The 18,658-nt window shown below is 39.7% G+C and overlaps 1 protein-coding gene across 1 annotated transcript in view; it reads left to right on the top strand.

Moving 5' to 3' along the window:
* Positions 1 to 2,465: 2,465 nt before the first annotated feature.
* Positions 2,466 to 18,658, top strand: part of ubr3 (ubiquitin protein ligase E3 component n-recognin 3) — a 74,768-nt gene continuing 58,575 nt past the window's right edge. The window contains exons 1-18 of the mRNA XM_016276290.1: positions 2,466 to 2,975; positions 6,203 to 6,342; positions 8,281 to 8,433; positions 9,458 to 9,583; positions 9,704 to 9,744; positions 9,914 to 9,980; positions 10,089 to 10,219; positions 10,612 to 10,840; positions 10,971 to 11,150; positions 11,541 to 11,674; positions 12,132 to 12,218; positions 12,313 to 12,378; positions 12,946 to 13,035; positions 16,329 to 16,457; positions 16,683 to 16,735; positions 16,811 to 16,944; positions 17,398 to 17,483; positions 18,002 to 18,143. Coding sequence (XP_016131776.1) covers positions 2,545 to 2,975; positions 6,203 to 6,342; positions 8,281 to 8,433; positions 9,458 to 9,583; positions 9,704 to 9,744; positions 9,914 to 9,980; positions 10,089 to 10,219; positions 10,612 to 10,840; positions 10,971 to 11,150; positions 11,541 to 11,674; positions 12,132 to 12,218; positions 12,313 to 12,378; positions 12,946 to 13,035; positions 16,329 to 16,457; positions 16,683 to 16,735; positions 16,811 to 16,944; positions 17,398 to 17,483; positions 18,002 to 18,143 — 2,419 coding nt within the window. The 5' untranslated portion in view covers positions 2,466 to 2,544. The remainder of the gene's footprint in view (positions 2,976 to 6,202; positions 6,343 to 8,280; positions 8,434 to 9,457; positions 9,584 to 9,703; positions 9,745 to 9,913; positions 9,981 to 10,088; positions 10,220 to 10,611; positions 10,841 to 10,970; positions 11,151 to 11,540; positions 11,675 to 12,131; positions 12,219 to 12,312; positions 12,379 to 12,945; positions 13,036 to 16,328; positions 16,458 to 16,682; positions 16,736 to 16,810; positions 16,945 to 17,397; positions 17,484 to 18,001; positions 18,144 to 18,658) is intronic.

Raw genomic sequence — 18,658 nt, 5'->3', positions numbered from 1 at the left:
TTCACGCAAAGAAAGAAGGCGTAACTTTTATTCTCGCTGTAGTATGGTTGCCACTGCCGCCATGTCGTGGAGATGCTGTGTTTCGTTGTGCAAGCGAAACTACTTTGTTTGGTCTTCCTAAAGAGGACGATATCCGCTTCGTCATGCCTAGAGCTGATCCGTGCTGGTTGCTGAGGAAATACATCAACTTAGTGCTGTGGATCGCCGGATCGGCTTTCACCATGGACGAAGCAGGGTCCAGCCCGGGGTCTTCACATGTGGTTGCCGCAAGCCCGCCGGACGCTCCTTCGTCGAATCCGCCGGGCCTCAGCTCACTCTATCCCGACCTCAGCTCACACTAAGCCGCGGCTTCCGCTCACGCTAGGTCGCCGTGTTTTTCGTTGTGAACGCGAAACTACTTTGTTTGGTATCCCAAAAGAGGACACGACTACAAATCAGTGGTTAAGTTGTATTTACAACACTGTTCCAGAACAGTTCAACCCAAATATTCAGATGTGTGCAACACATTTTATGGAGGACTGTTTCCTGATCCTGGGAGAGTAGACTACAATGCCGGCTGTTCTGACTCACAGACTGTAAGTACGTTTTCATTTAAATAATTTGCCACTGATGATTCAAACGCGAGTTATTTGAGCAGTGTAGAGTAGCACTTGTTGTTTGTCATTTCTCCGATCACAAATGCAGACAGGGTTTTATGTTTACGCGGCCCGATGTAACGCAACGCGTAAAAAGACAGTATAAGTCATTATAATCTGTAATTATGTCCCCACTGGATGCAACAAATGCCTCGTTTATAATGGGTTTTAATGTTTTTGTCTCGTCGCTCCGGCTGGACAGGGCGTCACAGTATGGTGAGGGGCGTAACATTTCCGTCACACGCTTGAGGTATTTGGCCAATCACAATGCACTGGATAGCTGGCCAATCACAGCACACCTCGCTTTTCAGACCGATGAGCTTTGTAAAAATCAACACGTTTCAGAAAGACGGGGCATAGAGGAGAAACAATAATGTACAGTATGTGGAAAATAATGTGTTTTTTTTACTTTAAACCGCATAAACACATTTCATTACACCAAATACACAAAATAATGTTCTTTTTAGCAACATCATATGACCCCTTTAAAGAAAATTTCGAGTTTCCCACTCGTAATAATGACTTTGTGGAGGCGTTCATGTGCGTTCAACTCGTAAAAACGATCTATCCAACATGACTTGAACGCACCATTAGTCATTAGAGTGTGCATCGATCTGCACTTCAAATTCTAACCGGAAGTAGTAGACCATCCGGGAATCTTTGGCATACTCATTTCAACATAGAATTGGGAGATACTAATCCAATTTTCATATACTATTTAGGATGGATAGCATGCAAATTGGGATGCACTGCAGCACTAGTTTTGTTTTTTCCGGTGACGAATGCACTCTTGAATCTGTGTGTATCAAAGTAATGTCACAAAGTGCAAAACAGCCCTAAAATTAGGCTTCATTTTGTTTACGGTGATGAATCAATATAAGGTACCTCACACTGGTAAGGTTTGTGTCATCTGACATCCTTCTACCTGAACCAAAAGAAGATGAATGATGCCTAGTGGACAAACACAAAGTATTTTTGTTGAGTCATAAAGACTTGTTTACTAGTGACATTGAGTAATAATATATCAAGATATTCGACCAAATTACTCTTAGTAACCAGCCTGCTTTTGTCAGATAAGCAAATCTCACCCTGCCACCGTGTAGAAATCAAACGACAAAACATCGCGAGAAAAACAGAACTACACCAAGTACGCTTAACAAAACCTCGCGAGAAACACCGGGCTCATTTTGTATGAGAACGACATTCCTCTCTAGAAGGCGCTTGTCGGCTCAGAAAACGGAATCGTCCATTGAAACGCTTTCAAATATTAGGACGTTTGGGCCTTATTGTAGAAACGTGTACACTAAACAGCATAACCGTATACAACTCTTAATTACAAATAGGACTGCCAGTCATCCAAATTGAAATTTGACCCAGTAATCTCGCTTAAATCATTACTCTCACCTCACTAATCTCAAACAGCTGATTGGTCCATATTTACAGCGCGGAGAAAAGTAACAGGTACCACGTGACGTTACCGTCAATCAATTACAGTAATATAAGAAGTTTATGAATTTAAAAGACACAGTGGGAAGTTAAATTAGGAATAAAAATCCCTTTCGACCCATTTTATCTGATCAGTTACAGAGACAGTTTTTTAAACAAAAGGTTCACTGCAATTTTTCAAAACGTGTATTGCACTATAGCTTCTTAAAAACGTATGGCACTGCAAATACTGTTACCTCCTTTATTATAAATCGCTTGCGCTGTTTCTCACACACACAAAAAAACCGTCTGCTAAATGTCACGGTAATCTCTGATCAGCTGCCTCTTTTAGTTCCTCGTTTCACGTCTAGAGCCACTCTCGCGAGACTTGCAACAGAGCCGTAGCAACAAGACCTCGCGAGAAGCGCCGCGATCACAGCAACGAGACAACCAAAATAAAGTGAGCACAACAAACCCGTAGCGCATGATGGCGGCGTCGCTGCTGCGCCGGGACAAGAAATCCACCGCCGCGCATCTGAAGGCAGACCTGAGGAGGAGCGACAACAGCTCGGGGCTGCGGCAGCTGCAGGAGCTGCTGGATAGCGTGCTGCACCCGGAGCGGGGCTCGGACCCGGAGGCGCTGGACTGGTGTAAATGGCTGCTGGCTGGAGGCGACGGCTTCGACGAGTTCTGCCGGGCCGTCCGCTCCTACGATAACGCCACCCTCTGCGGGCTGGTGTGGACCGCCAACTTCGTGGCGTACCGCTGCCGGACCTGCGGCATCTCGCCCTGCATGTCGTTATGCGCGGAGTGCTTCAATAACGGCGACCACACGGGCCACGACTTTAACATGTTCCGGAGCCAGGCCGGCGGGGCCTGTGACTGCGGGGACGGGAACGTGATGAGAGCGAGCGGGTCAGTAGCCACTCACAGACCGACAGGGGCTGGACCGCGTTTGGGGGGCATCATAACATCTAGGCGCATCCCGAATCAGCAGCAGATTTGAGGGGATCATGATGTGAAAGCTTGCGAGTTGCCTCTCTTGACATTGTTATCATTGTTTAGCATCATAACACATGCATCACCAGCACAATTTAAGGGATAGTCTCCAGGCTAATGTGATGACTACACGGACAGCATTGTAATGGCATGATATTGTAGGTGAATTCCGAATCTGCAGTGATTTGGGACATCGTAGTCTTAAAGCTATAAACTGTCCATCTGGTACTTTTTGTTTTCAGCTGAATTTATTGGTGTTCCACGTCCGCAGCGTTTTTGTCATCACTTTATAGCTGATCACATTCTGGTTAAGCAGGTTTTGAAATGTCACCGTCCCAAACCTAGCGAGAGACAACATTTTTGGGAATCATAACTGAGTTAGCAGCTGTTTTGGGGATTATGTCATAGAGCTGTCCATCTTGGAAGAAAAAAAAAAACTGATTCTCTCTCTCTCTCTCTCTCTCTCTCTCTCTCTCTATATATATATATATATATATCACCCCACCTAATATGATTATATTAGTTGAATTATGAATATGAGGTATTTTGGAGTGTATTATTCTCAAACCTTGTAAGCTGTCTACCTAGTCATCATTATCGGCACAATTTTTGGTCCTCATAACATTGGCTCGTTGATATCAGATTATAGTTGTGTTCTGGTTCTGCAGCGTCATAAGAGGACCACAAATAAGCAGGCATTTTGGGTATACACTCTTAAAAATAAAGGTGCTTCACGATGCCATAGAAATATTGGTTTATCAGAATTAAGATCAGTTGAAATCCAGAAGTCAATATCAAGTCAAAGTCAAAACATCTCTGAGACCGTGTCAGCTCTCCAAAACCATTATTTTCTTTTCCGCTAATAATACAAAAGAAAAGATCTGTCGCTACTTCGGTTTCATTGTGACTTTAACAGCCAGTTATATGTGAGGAGAAATACACTACCCATAATTCTGAACAGAGATCCGCCAATCAGAGAAGTCGCTGTTAACATGGGAAACAAAACTGCAAGAAATCAACTCCCATGAAGCATTGTGAATGGCGTAATCGAGTCTTTCTCTCTACGCCACCAGCCTACTTGCATATTTCTATATATATATATGAACATTTTGCAATAAAGCATATTGTTTGTGTGCTTATAATTTAAAACTGACTTATAGATGTCGTTGGATATATATTTGTATTTTTATATTGTGTCTGTTGCAATGCTTCATGGGAGAAATAGTTAATTCCCAATTAAAACAATTTAAAGGTCCACTGAAATGCTTAGAAACACGTAGCAGTACTATGTGTTGATGTCATTTTAACTGAAACAGGAAGAGAGGGCGGGACATATCAAGCAGCCCCGCCCCTTTTTAAAATAGCCAATAGCGTTCGTTTATATCACAGCTTGGGCTAGAGCCGTTCAGAGCCATTGAGCTCTGTAAAGCTGCATTTGACAGGGTATGCCAGCCACAATCTCATCCATATTGCTATAAAATATAGCATTCTGTGTAGAATTCAAATAGCTCCGATACATTTTGTGGTCTGCGGCGACTCGCGCATGTGGTCCGCTCCGTGCTATCGTGTCTCTGGACCGGAGCAGAGTGTGCGGTGCGGTGGATAGCGTGACACAGACTTCTTTTTTTCCTCAATGGAAAGCATATATACACTGTTTGAATCATTCCCTGCCCCCTATATAGTGCACTACGTGCCATTCACTGTACAGAAAATACTAATTCTGTGGACAAGTGACCGATTTCAGCCACGGCTTCAGCGTCTATTTTATAGTGCAGGGGGCGGGCGCTTCGGATTCTAGAGAGCATTTGATTGGACAGAAAGTTTGATGAGAAGCTGAAGTACAATGTGACGTCAAAAAAATCGTTGAGCCGTTTTGGCGGAAGTGACGAACTGCAAGCTTTGAATGCTTATATCTTCTAAATGTGAATTGTGTCACTGTTTTGGAGCACACTGCCTTATAGATAACCTTAAGACTAACATACTGATACTAACACTAGGGCTGCACGATTAATCGAATGCGATTGTCATGCGTGTTTTGATAGTAATGTCGGTTCTGTAATCAGCAGGAAATCATCATCACGTGCTTTCAGATGGAGCAGAATTTACTACACATAGCCGTATTTCACTGACAAGTTACGGAAAAAAATCGCGCGATTATGAAATTGAAGAAATAATTTGCGATAATGACAGCTGTTTGCGTAGCTTCTCAGTGAACTAAGGCTCTGTGCAGTAAATGCTGCTCCATCTGAGAGCATGTGAAAATACCACATTTAATAACATATTTTTACTCCAAACTCAATGTCAGTCGAGTGTTTGAAATAAATCCTTCTGTGAGATGACGTGGCTTCTTACACAGAATAAGGCACGCAACATATTTCATAGTATTTAAGCAGTGATAAAGGCATTGCATTATAAATATACTTTATTTGAATGAAAATTATAATAAGAACTCAGATAAACTGTAAATTGCCGTGGTTGTGTGTTTATATTAGTCACGTTGAATCGAAGAAAGCAGTTGAATCTTCTGTTTATTCAGCTGCAGCGATAGGCATTTTCTGGGTTTCTTCTGCAAGGTGTATTTGGAGTTTCTCTGGCCTTTGGATGGAGATTTACTGCTGATCACAGAACCGCGCTTCACTGAAAGATACGCATGACAATCGCAGCTTCTGTCGAATCGCGATCTCGATTCCATTTCGATTTATCGTGCAGCCCTAACTAACACCCAAAAAACTTTCATTTTGATTTCATGGGGACTTTAAGTACTTGTTTGTCTTTTTTCATGATGATTGTAATAAGGTCCTCTGAGCTGGTGAGTTTGCCCCTGCCTGTTTTTCAACTCTCAGCAATGAAAATTAATGGGGAAAATATACTGTTGTATTATGATATTTTGAGCCCTGATCTAACACCGATCTTTTATTCCTACACCTCCTCTATGATGTTAGTGAAAAACCTGAAAAATTGCATATTGTGGTTGTCCATTGACCTTTATGAAAACAGTCTGTGACCTCAGACATCAGATTGTTTTTTTTTTCCTGTATACGAATTTGTATTTGTTACAATGACAATGGGATTTTTGTGCACTAAACAGCAAATTCAGCTCAGCTGACATGTTGAATTCTAATTTACATGCTCTTGTGTGACAGGTTTTGCAGTAGGCATCGGTTAAAAACGGGAGAGAATGTGCCATCAGTCCCTCGGGATCTGCTGCTCATGTCTGAGATGGTGCTGCCGCGGTTTATCATCACTATCATTCAGTACCTGAGAGACGGCTACACTGAGCCAGGTGAGGACACCAGATCACACCTTAAATGCTTCACCTAAAATGTTATTTATTGGAAGTTTCACCCTCAGGCCATCCAAGATGTACATGTAATGTTTCTTCATCAGAACAGATTTGGAGAAATGTAGCATTACATTAGTTGCTCAGCAATGGATCCTCTGAATGAGAGTCCAAACAGCTGATAAAAACATCACAGTGATCCACACGTCTCTATTCTATCAGTTAACATCTTGTGAAGTGAAAAGCTGTTTGTTTGTAAAAAAAAAAAAAAGAAACCAATCCATCATTAAGGCAGTTTAACTTTAAACATCACTTCTGGCCAAAATGTGAGTCCATAATACATAAAAATGCTTCATCTAGTGAAAAAGTCCATTCCCTTTTGTCTGCTCACATCAAAATCCACCAACAACAACAGTTTCGCTTGCAAAAGGTTTTTATTTTTTTTTATCTGTGCATATTTCTCTCCTGATTCAGACTGGATTTCACGAAAGCGAAAGCAATTTTATGGATCGAGGACTCTTATTTTAGCTGGAAGTAATGGTTTGAAGTTAAACATGTCTCGATGGATTTGTTTATTATAGAGTTTCACTAAACACGAATATTAGATGTTTCTGTGGATTATTGTGATGTTGTTATCAGCTGTTTGGACTCTCATTCTGACGGCACCCATTCACTGCAGAGGATCCATTGCCGAGCAAAAAGAAACAAATCCATCAAGGCAGTTTAACTTTAAACATCACTTCTGGCCAAAATGTGAGTCCATAATACATAAAAATGCTTCATCTAGTGAAAAAGTCCATTCCCTTTTGTCTGCTCACATCAAAATCCACCAACAACAACAGTTTCGCTTGCAAAAGGTTTTTATTTTTTTTTATCTGTGCATATTTCTCTCCTGATTCAGACTGGATTTCACGAAAGCGAAAGCAATTTTATGGATCGAGGACTCTTATTTTAGCTGGAAGTAATGGTTTGAAGTTAAACATGTCTCGATGGATTTGTTTATTATAGAGTTTCACTAAACACGAATATTAGATGTTTCTGTGGATTATTGTGATGTTGTTATCAGCTGTTTGGACTCTCATTCTGACGGCACCCATTCACTGCAGAGGATCCATTGCCGAGCAAGTGATGTAATGCTACATTTCTCTGAATTCTCTAAATGTTCTGTTGAAGAAAGAAACTGATCTGCCTCTTGAATAGCCTGAGGGTGAGTAAATCCATATCAGATTTTCATATTAGGGTGAACTCTTCCTTTAAAGGGATAGTCCACTCAGAAATGAAAATTATGGCATTATTTGATGTTGTTGGCAACCAAACAGTTTCGATACCTGTTGTCTTCCATTGCATTTTTTGCCCATATAATGGAAGTCAAAGGGAACCATAGTTCAGTTACCAGCATTCTTCATTCATTCTTTAATGCACGTACAGTGCTGTAAAGACCACATGAAATGGCTTCACGAGCATCAAGCATCACGTGTTGATATATTTCCAGTAGAGTTGGGGCGGGGCATATCGAAGAAACCTACTTCTATGATCAATATGTTTGGCCCATCTTCCTGTTTGAGAAATGCTATATTTTAAATGTGTTTGTTGTCTAAAGGGTGTTTTGGGAATTTATAGGTGTACACTAGATTTCCTCAAAGCTCATAGAACTGAAAGCCACAAAACTCCAGTTTTCATTTCATGGGGTCTTTGAAGTGTTTAGTCTGGACCTGGTTCCGTGGATTCTGATCAGAAACACTTTGCTTAGCTTTTACAAATAGGGTTTTTATGAATAAGACCATCTGCGATGTAAAATAACGTCAACCGCTTTCTCTGTGCTTTTGAATAATATTAGCCCCGTGTGTGGCATGTACTGGCTGAGCCTGCTAGTCCTGCTCACTGGGGTATCACATGCTGCTTTATTTTGTCACACACAAACATCTTATCATGTGCTGGCAGAGTCGGCCGCTGACAGAGATCTGCAGAAGGTTCTGCAGCAGTTAGACCTGCACATATCCTTCTTAGAAGAGCTCACCAAGATGGGCGGGGCCATGCGCACTGTTCTCACCAAGATCTTAACCAATCAGCAGACCTTTAAAGAACTGAGCATGGGTGAGTATGTCTGAGAAATGTGTTTGTTTTGCATGTGGAGTAGTCGAACAATTTAAGTCGTGTCTGCCTGCATCTGTTTTTTTTCCAGTCATTTGAGTTTTTAATTGCCTTTTGTTTACTGGGGTTGTTTCATTTATCACATATTTGTTTGTTGGACCATTTCCACTCTCTCACCTTTACAATTAAAAAGGCTGTTTTTGTTGCTGTGCCCTTTAAAACCTATATATGCAAATGACCTTTGTTATGATTGGCTGTCTTATTCAAATGTGAAACAAATCGCAATATTTATTGATAGGTTGTGGGTTTGCTGTCATGTTTAACTATATCCATCCTTCAATAACAGCCTGTGGGAAAAAATAAAACCTGCTTTAAATTGTGACCGAAACATAAAACTATGTGCAGTGATCATGCATCTGGTTAAACTTGGGCTTTTATTTTTATTTTAAAAAAAAGTATAAATCTCTGGGAGCCATAAACACCACAGTGTTCTACAACTTTCCTTTAGCCAAATAAATGTTTAGGATAATAGCACGTACACTCTTAAAAATAAAGTTTTTTGATTCCATGAAGAACCTTTACCATCCATGGAACCTTTCCACAAAAGCTTCTTTAGGATGGAATACGTTTCTACCGATTCTTAATGTTCTTCACACATTTTTTATTTTTTTTTTAAGAACTGTTCACTGAAAGTTTCCCTGGAAATTGTTCTTTTATGGCATAGCTGTGAAAATCCCCTTTCGGAAACGTATTTTTAAAAGTATATCCTACTTCCCCATTCTGAACTGTTGTTACTGATGGTTAAATGTGGACTTTTATGCATTGATGTATTCTTGCTTTTAACATCATAATTCCAACGGTTTTTAATTAAGCTGTTTTTGCAGCTATTAGCCTCCATAATGGGCTTTTTTCCCTGACGATGTGTTTTTGTTGTTGTTCTTTTTCACTTCATATGACCCCCATTAAAAATAGGCGAAAACATTTTTAAACTCATTTTTCACGCTTCTGTATTGTCCCACACCCACAGGTCAAGAGGAGAATGTTTATGCGAAGAGGAACTATGAGAAGTATTTGTCAGCATTGAAGAGTTCAGGTCTGGTGTCAGTGGAGGAGAAAGGAGCAGGAGCTGGGGCAGGAGCGCTCAGTCTACTGGGTAACACTTGCAGCCTCTACTGTGCTTCATGTCTGATGGGTGAATAGGGAGAAGCAGGTCTTGATGACTCTTTGGTAACACGGTTATAATTTATTTTCTTTATGTTTATAATTATTTTAGGAGCTACTGCCGCTGCCAGTCTGGAGGACTCTAGCAAAGAGGTAGGCACACAGACTTGTGGGACAGATAAAATGTGACCCAGCAACTAGTCAAAACAAACACAGTAGGGTGTGTCTACAGCCTTTTAGCCACTGAACTGATTGTTTTAGCCGTGCTCATTGTTGAGAAGAGTGGGTCAAATTAAAGGCGGTTCATGTATTTGTCTGACAGGAGGATCAGGATGGGCTGCAGGGTGTGGGCCAGAGGAAAAGAGTGAAGCTCAGTAGCACTACCAAAGGTAGAGCCCGTTAGATCTCATCATCCGTTGATCTCACGAGCAATTATTCCCCAAATAATGTAGTAACAAAAACAATTGCATTTCCTTGCTGTTCTCCTGTTTTGTTAGATCCATCCATAATGGACACCCTGAAACACAAATGTTTTTTAGAAGAGTTATTGTTTTGGACTATTAAGTATGAATTTCCACAGAAGATGGTCACTTTTTTGCTCAACATGTTGCCAGATCAGGATTACAAGGTATTCAGTGCTGGCAAACTCTTATGTATGCAGGATCCAAAATGAACCTTTGCTTTGTTTAACCTGTAAATCGGCAGTATTTATTTTCCTAAATTTACTAGCGTTTCTACATTTTGTTACGCTCTTTGCAACTTTGGGAGTATTAATATTGGACCTTACATACAGTGATCACCATTCATCTAAGTTTAATATATGTATATCATATAGGCAAATATGTAATAGTGTGTAAATTAGTGCCCTTTTACACCACAAGGCTGCGAGTTGTAACTTTTGTATAGCTGGTGCAACCAGTCCGTGATCTCTAAATATATATATTTTTTAAATATATATTTTTTTGTTACTTTTTTAAATCAAAATCTATAACATTTGAATGTCCTTCTCCTGTGCCACAGATCACTTTCACTAAAACATTTGTACAACACTACGCCTTCATCATGAAGACCCTCATGAAGAGTCACGAGTCGGACACCATGTCCAACCGCATCGTTCACATCAGCGTGCAGCTCTTCAGTAACGAGGAGCTGGCGAGACACGTCACAGAGGAGTGCCAGTTACTGGACATCATGGTCACTGTGCTCCTCTACATGATGGAGAGCTGCCTTATCAAGAGCGAACTGCAAGGTAACAAAAGAAGCAAAGTGTAGGCTGTGTTCAAAATGGCATGCTACCACACTACTTGCAATATGCATACCATGCACTATTTGCAAATGTATTGGATTGCCGGCTACAAAATGTCTTCGATCTGTCACAGATGAGGAGAATAATCGTCACGTGGTGGTGAACTGTGGTGAAGCTCTACTGAAGAATAACACCTACTGGCCTTTAGTTAGTGATTTTATTAATATCCTCTCGCACCAAAGTGTGGCCAAGCGCTTCCTGGAGGATCATTCTCTGCTGCTGCTCTGGATGAGTTTCGTCTCCTTCTTCCAAGGTCAGTGACTGAAAGGAAATCCTGCGGTCATACAGTTTTTGTTTCAAAGCCTGTAGTGCTTTTTTTCTTTTTTTTTCTCTCAGTCCTATGAATTAGAAATGTGAATGAATTGGTGTTTACTTAATTAAGCAATGAGTTAGGAGAGGCTGTGCTTTATTGTAATATAGGCTATTGGTAATGTGACTGTACTTGCAATATAGCATGGCCTTGAATGCCTTTTATAGATGTTAACTACATAAGCATCCAGGACTATTTTTCGAAGGACGTTTTGATTTTGTTGATTAAAATGAAAGAACTCTCTGTGCGATATAGGTCATGTTACAACTGAAACGGAGTCAATAATTCACTCTGATGTTATGGATTTCCTCTCTGTGCCTTTTGCTGTGTTAGGGATGAATCTGAATAAGAGAGAGCTGAATGAGCACGTGGAGTTTGAGTCTCAGACGTATTATGCAGCGTTTGCAGCTGAGCTGGAGGCCTGTGCTCAGCCCATGTGGGGTCTCCTAACACACTGCAAAGTCAAAGTGAGGCTACATTCATCTCTACATGCATCACACTCAGCACCTTTTTGTTTTTAAAATGCTCTCATTTAGATGTTGCATATCGAGTTGTATTTTAGGGTTTTGTCACGTATGATTGCAGGTTTGTCTCTTCTAGAATTGTTGGTGTTGTACAATAGATATATGTAATTGATGATTGCTTTCAGGGGCCATTCACACAGAATGCATTTTGTGTGTTAATAAATGCGAGAAGATGATTGGGGGGGGGATTGTAAGGTCTTGAGACATCCGTGCCTCATTTTTAGAGCACTGCGTCATGTGTGAGATGCTGCAAAGGACATGAGACACCCATCTTGCACATGCTTACATTAAAATACAATGGAAAAGCAGCGCAGTAGAATTCAAAAATGCGTTCTGTGTGAACATATTAGTGTTTTTTAAGGAGGTTTGTGTATGAGTTAAACATATTGTGTGTTGCCAGGAGACCCAAGAGTACACTAAGACAGTGGTGCGGTACTGTCTGGAAACTCTTCAGATGTGGTTTGATGCCATTGGGTTTGTAGATGAGGTACAGTCTTGATGTTCACACTGTCAGATTGTGTCTTGATAAAGTGGAACCAGTGAGTAACTCCCCTCTCCCCCCCTTTTTCTCTCGGTCACAGCCTGCCCTCAACCAGCTGACCTTTCATTTACCTCTCCATAGATACTATGCCATGTTCCTCAGCAAGGTGAGCTTGAAGCACAGTCTGACACACTCAGAACAAATCCGTTGAGTGAATAATTCAATGTCTTACTCATAAAGGCAGTCTCCTCCTTGTAAAAGGATGCAACCAGCAGTAGTAAGAGTCATTGAAAAATCCCAACCACTAATATTGAGAACCAGTTTGAAACGAGCAAGCACAGATATGTGGAGTGATGCAAACAGTAAGAAGTCTGGACTGTGCATATCAGCACTTGTATGTTTATTTGGTATTGTATTGGCTTGTATGTTATAAATTGTGATAGACCTGCAAAATCCTGGGCAGTTTTTAGTCCCAGTTCTGTCACCAAAAATGCTATCCGTATTGAGCATGTACAGTATATGTCAGTCACAGCAAAAAGTCTGCATACTTGACCAAAAACAAAATGCAGATAATTATTGATTTAGGAATATGTGATTTATTGACCTTTTTTCTTGAGCAAAGAGCTGCTACAGAATCAGACTTTAAGTGGGGATCTAGCAGTTGGTCTGTTTGAAGCCTTTATTTTATGAAACTGATTATAAACTAATCAGTTATTTTTTTGTTGTTTTGCAGGGAGTGAAGTGTCAAGGTCTGGATTTGGACAGTTTGCTTCCTGATCAGGAGATGCTTATGAAGATCATGGTTCACCCTCTTCAGATACAGGTAATAAACAATGAAGGTGAATTAAGACATTGAGAGAAGTGTGTAATTAATGCTTACACACAATAAACCTGGTTGTGTGTAATTAATCGGTGTCATTCAGTCAGCATTTGTTCACCCTCGTGTCGAAAATCAGACAAATTCTTATTGGTGTCAGTGACCAGTGCTGGCCAGACTACAAATATATCATAAAAGTAGCAGATACGACTGGTACACTAAATTTCACATCTTCTAAGGTCATATGATAGCTTTGTGTGTGAAACAGATCAAAATTCATTCACTGAAAGTCTTCCCCACTGTGGAGGACTAAGAGCGACACTTACAATTTTAAGGCAGGTTAGGTGATGTGGTTCAAAAACATGTTTTGTTTTGCTGGTTGAAATTCTCTTCATATCCCGATAGCAATCACTAAGTTAAGTGGTCTAAATGTATTTATATTAGGGCTGTCAGTTTAATGCGTTAACTTAATTATTAGTCATAAAAAAAATTACGCAATTAAAATATTTTAGCACAGTTAACGCTAGGGATGTAACGATTAACTGCGAGCCGGTTGAAAATCGATTCAAATATGTGACGATTCAAATCGGTTGAGATGCTAAACAAATCGCGATTCAGTTAGGGGTAGGAGTTTATATGAATGTGTGTCTGAGGGGAACGTACTGGTATTTTTTTATTTTCCTCTTGCCTCTGTATAATGCATATCAGGGCTCCAGACTCATTCTTCCCACTGGTCGCTCTTTTGCAACTAACTTTCTCAGCTGGTCGCAATATTTTTTTTTTTGCGCTACAACATGGGATAGTTCAATGCATGCTGATGAACTTTTATCATAGTTTATAGTTATATGGAAACGAAAGTTGTTAACATTCAACCCATTCTTTATCATCAGTAGTATTATTTGTGATTTGAATTTTGTGAATGGGAGTTTCTCTTTTGCTGTCGAATTCATGGTCTTGTTGTCACTGATTTAATTTATAATTTGTCTTAAATCTCATTTTGTAAAAAAAAATCGTGAATCGTGAGTTGAGTGAATCATTACATCCCTAGTTAACGCACTGGCCCCGCCCCCAGACCTGTACGTCATCTTACATTTCATACAGTTGACTGTTGACAAACATACAAACATAAATGCAGTTATGCCCTAAAATTCAAGATATTGGGGCAAAAAATGCCCCTGTATGAGTTTCTCATATTTATATCATAAGCGATATCACACGATCAGCGAGAGCAATTTCACACAAGTGCTGTTTTTACACAAATAGCAAGAGTGCAAATGTGATTTATACAACAGTTCAGGAAAATAAGAAGTTAATATCGTTTGTTTTTGCTCAATTTTGCCAACAACAAGATTACCTATGAAGCCATCGCAGAACTGTTGTGCGTCTGTGAGCAACACAGCAGTGTTTAGTTTCGATCAGCGAGAGCAATTTCACACAAGTGCTGTTTTTACACAAATAGCAAGAGTGCAAATGTGATTTATACAACAGTTCAGGAAAATAAGAAGTTAATATCGTTTGTTTTTGCTCAATTTTGCCAACAACAAGATTACCTATGAAGCCATCGCAGAACTGTTGTGCGTCTGTGAGCAACACAGCAGTGTTTAGTTTCTGAATGAATCCTCATTTTGAACGAATCGTGTGAACCAATGATGCAAAGGCACATTCATAAAGAGAGCCGTTTACTTCATTCCTGAATGAATCAGCAGTTTGAACGAATTCAATGAAGGAATGACTCATAAAGACATTTACCGCCACCTGCTGGCAGTTTTAGTTTCTTAGAGTATCATTTCATTGATAAAAAAAAGATAAGTTAAATAAACATTAAAGGGATAGTTCACCAAAAAATAAATATTCTGTCATTTACGCACCCTCATGTCGTTTCAAACTTGAATGAGTTACTTTCTTTTGCGCAACATAAAAGGTGTTTTACTTTTGAAGACTGTTGGTAACAAAGCTGCTTTGGTTACTAGTGACTTTCATTGCATGAACAAAAAATACAAAACAAATAGATGTTTCTCAAATTATCTTTTATGTTCCGTAGTTTATGTTAGGCTGTTGTAGCCTAAACGTTTGTGTAATACATTTTGTTGAATCAAATACAATATTTCTTTTTAGCTCTATACTTTCTCATTTAACACAATAATAGCTTTAAATAATCTTTTGTGGGTATTTTCACAGCCAAATTTAATTTGCGATTAATTAAATCGATTAATTCGATAAAAAATTTAAATGGACTGACAGCCCTAATTTATATATATTTATATAATTTGTGGAATGTGTAGGCATAGAATGTTCGTCCAATCATACTCCTCGGTCCGAGGACTACGATAGGCTGTCTTACCTGCCTGTCAACGTATGTATTTGCATACCTCTGTGCAGACATGATACGTCATTCATTAGCGCGTTCCATTACGCTATTGCAGACCGAGAATGTAATGTTTTCTCAGCGGTGAATGAGACGTGAGTTTCAACCCTCCAGCAACGCCGTCTCTCATCGTGTCTCCGGTTAGCCTCTGCTCTGCCTGAGTGCAGTCATGTGTTTTGGAGGAGGCGTGGCTTTGGAGAGTGATTTGCAGTGAGGGTGGGATCTTATGCTTTCAAAGCTAGCTTGCTATTGCTAGCCTCTCCGAAATCACCTACCCTAACTTTAAGTGAAGGAACAAGCTATCGATTTAATAATTCGCATATAAAAATGAAGATAAATCAATTGCTTTTAAATTGACAAATTAATAGACATTTAAAACTGTAGTTGAATAAAATAAACGTAAAAATTTTGACATTATATAATGTATGTCTTAAGGTAGTGAAAACACAAAAATAGGAAAGTTGCCAAGTATTTTTTTTTTATTATTTTTTTTTATCTATTTGTCGGTTGATTTAAAAAAAAAAAAAAATCAACTCCGTTACAGTTTTCATAACCTGAGACATGCTTGCAATCTTCATAATATGTGAAACACAGAAAGATATGTTTCATGGATGAAAGAAAATCCAATGAATCTGGACTCCCTAGAACTGTGTATATATGAGCTGTTCCCACTGATGTTATTTATATTGTAAAGTATTGCTTTTGTTTTAGAACAGGGTTCTAAAATACGGCCACACACAAGGCTTCATTTTGTCCATCGGTGCTTTAAACGCTGCTGAAGCAGAGGACAGCTGAAGCAGCCGTTTGTCATAAATCTTCACTGATGTCTCGCGTTTCAATTCTGGCGTGTGACTTGATGTTATGATGGTAATGCTGCAGTGTGTGATAAGCAGACGGGACCCATGTGTTGATCTGTGTGTGTGTGTGTGCGCAGGCTAGCCTTTCTGAGATCCATAGTAACATGTGGGTGAGAAATGGGCTGCAGATTAAAGGCCAGGCCATGACTTATGTCCAGTCTCACTTCTGTAACTCCATGATTGACCCGGACATCTACCTCCTGCAGGTAACATGCTGACACTCTCTCTCTTGCTCGCTCACCTAACACTTCTGTACTGAAATAGGTCTTCATCCAGGGTCCATGATCTTTTTCATCATGTGATTACTTCAATTTAAGAAGCTGTTAGAAGACACACATGATACAGAAATTTTCTTCAGTAGAATTTGAGCCGAAAGCCCATTGCTACTAATATTTAGCACTTTCTGAGTGTGTTTTGTTTTTGGTCTTTAGGTGTGTGCATCTAGACTGGATCCAGATTACTTCATTTCCTCCGTGTTTGAGAGGTACGACAACTTTTCTGTCTTGGATTGTGTTTTTACACTCGGCGATGGATGCTAAAAGCTTTGTGTGTATGTCAGGTTCAAGGTGGTGGATTTGCTGACGATGGCATCTCAGCATCAGAACGCAGTGCTGGACTCGGAGCAGGAGAGACCCATGCTGGAGGGGGCGCTGACCTTCCTGGTCATCCTGTGCAGTCTCAGAATACACTTAGGTGCATATCTTCTCCATAATACAGACAATATGAAGCTCAGAAATAAAATGCTATTGTATGAAAGATTTATCATTGGAACATGTTACTTCTAATTGGTAAATCTAAGGTTTTAGAGTGCTGAATGCGGTTACATTCGCACAGTTTGGCTATAAATAAGAGCTATTAAAATTAATGGATGCATTTTTTTGAAAGTGTTTTCTATGAACGTTCTTTCGGTCTTTCACATCATACAGTGTGTTAGCACGCACGAGCTCGTCTCATGTGTATTGTGTGTTTAGAGATGTAGATATTAGCTCATGTCTTTCTCTCTTTGTGTGAAAGTGTTTTCTATGAACGTTCTTTCGGTCTTTCACATCATAGTGTGTTAGCACGCACGAGCTCGTCTCATGTGTATTGTGTGTTTAGAGATGTAGATATTAGCTCATGTCTTTCTCTCTTTGTGTGTCATTGCAGGAATGTCAGATGATGAGATTTTGAGAGCGGAGATGGTGTCACAGTTGTGTATGAATGATCGTACCCACAGTTCCCTGCTAGATCTTGTATCCTTTCACCATGAAAACATGATGTACTGCTTTGATTGTTTTTGCAAGCGTTAGTAAGTTGTCCTCGATTTTGTATCATGAGAATCAACGTATCTTCTCGTCTCTCTTTTGGTTAAGAGCTAATTGAATTGTGAAAGAATGCCAGAAAGAGCCCCAGTCCAAATAGACTGAGCACATGTGTCATAACATTATGCAGCTAGGTAAAGAAGCTGTTATTAAAGGATGTATGTACAAACCAAAATCATTTGTTTCTTCGAGAACACAAGTGGTTTCTAAATGGCCAGAGAAAGTGGAAAACCTTTATAAGTGGAGCTAAATAAAATGACAGTATTAAGTAATATTTGACACTTTTAAAGATGTACTATTTAAAATAATGGAAACAAACCAAACATCAGAACATTCACAACCACACAGGCCTTCCTGTATAACTAATGATTGACACTTACCACATTATTGACCTCTTTAATAATTTGATCACATTAGAGTTTGATGCTTGTCCTTGACCGCGGTTGTAGATCCCGGAGAATCCGAACCCTAAGAGCGGTGTGGTGCCAGGCAGCTGTAGTTTTGAGGAGATGCTGTCTGCTGTAGCTGATTTCAAAGCCCCGGTGTTTGAGCCTGGAGGATCCATGCAGCAGGGCATGTACACGCCTAAAGGTGATGCACCTTATTGTTTTACCATTAAACTATGATAGGCTGTTTTTCTGTAAATTCATTGTTTTCGGATGTTGTGTGTGCCTCTCATTACCTCCAGATGGCAGTGTGACTCTATGACTGTAGCGATAGCTTTGTGTTTGTTTCTCATACCTGCTATGGAACGTGACCGAACATATTTCTGTACATTTGAAATTCAGCTCATATATGGGCATTTTAGTATCTGGGGTCGGTGAGATTTTTTAAATGTTATGCAAAGAAGTCTCTGATGTCCACCAAGCCTGCATTTATTTGATTAAAATACAGTTTTTTCTTTTCTTTTTTTTTTTTTTTTTTTTTAAAGGTAATTTTGTGAAATACTTTTACAGTTTTAAATAACACATTTGAATGTATTTTCAAATGTGTTTTATTCCTGTGGAGTTTTCAGCATCATTGCTTCAGTGGCACATGATCCATCAGAAATCATACTTTCATGCTGATTAGATAAACAAATTGTCTCTTTTTGACATGTATTAGTC

This window comes from Sinocyclocheilus grahami, unplaced genomic scaffold, assembly GCF_001515645.1.
Source record: "Sinocyclocheilus grahami isolate Dianchi unplaced genomic scaffold, SAMN03320097.WGS_v1.1 scaffold100.1, whole genome shotgun sequence".
Taxonomy (NCBI): Eukaryota; Metazoa; Chordata; class Actinopteri; order Cypriniformes; family Cyprinidae; genus Sinocyclocheilus; species Sinocyclocheilus grahami.
The sequence above is the reverse complement of the archived record's forward strand: the minus strand, read 5'-3'. Positions and strand labels throughout refer to the sequence as shown.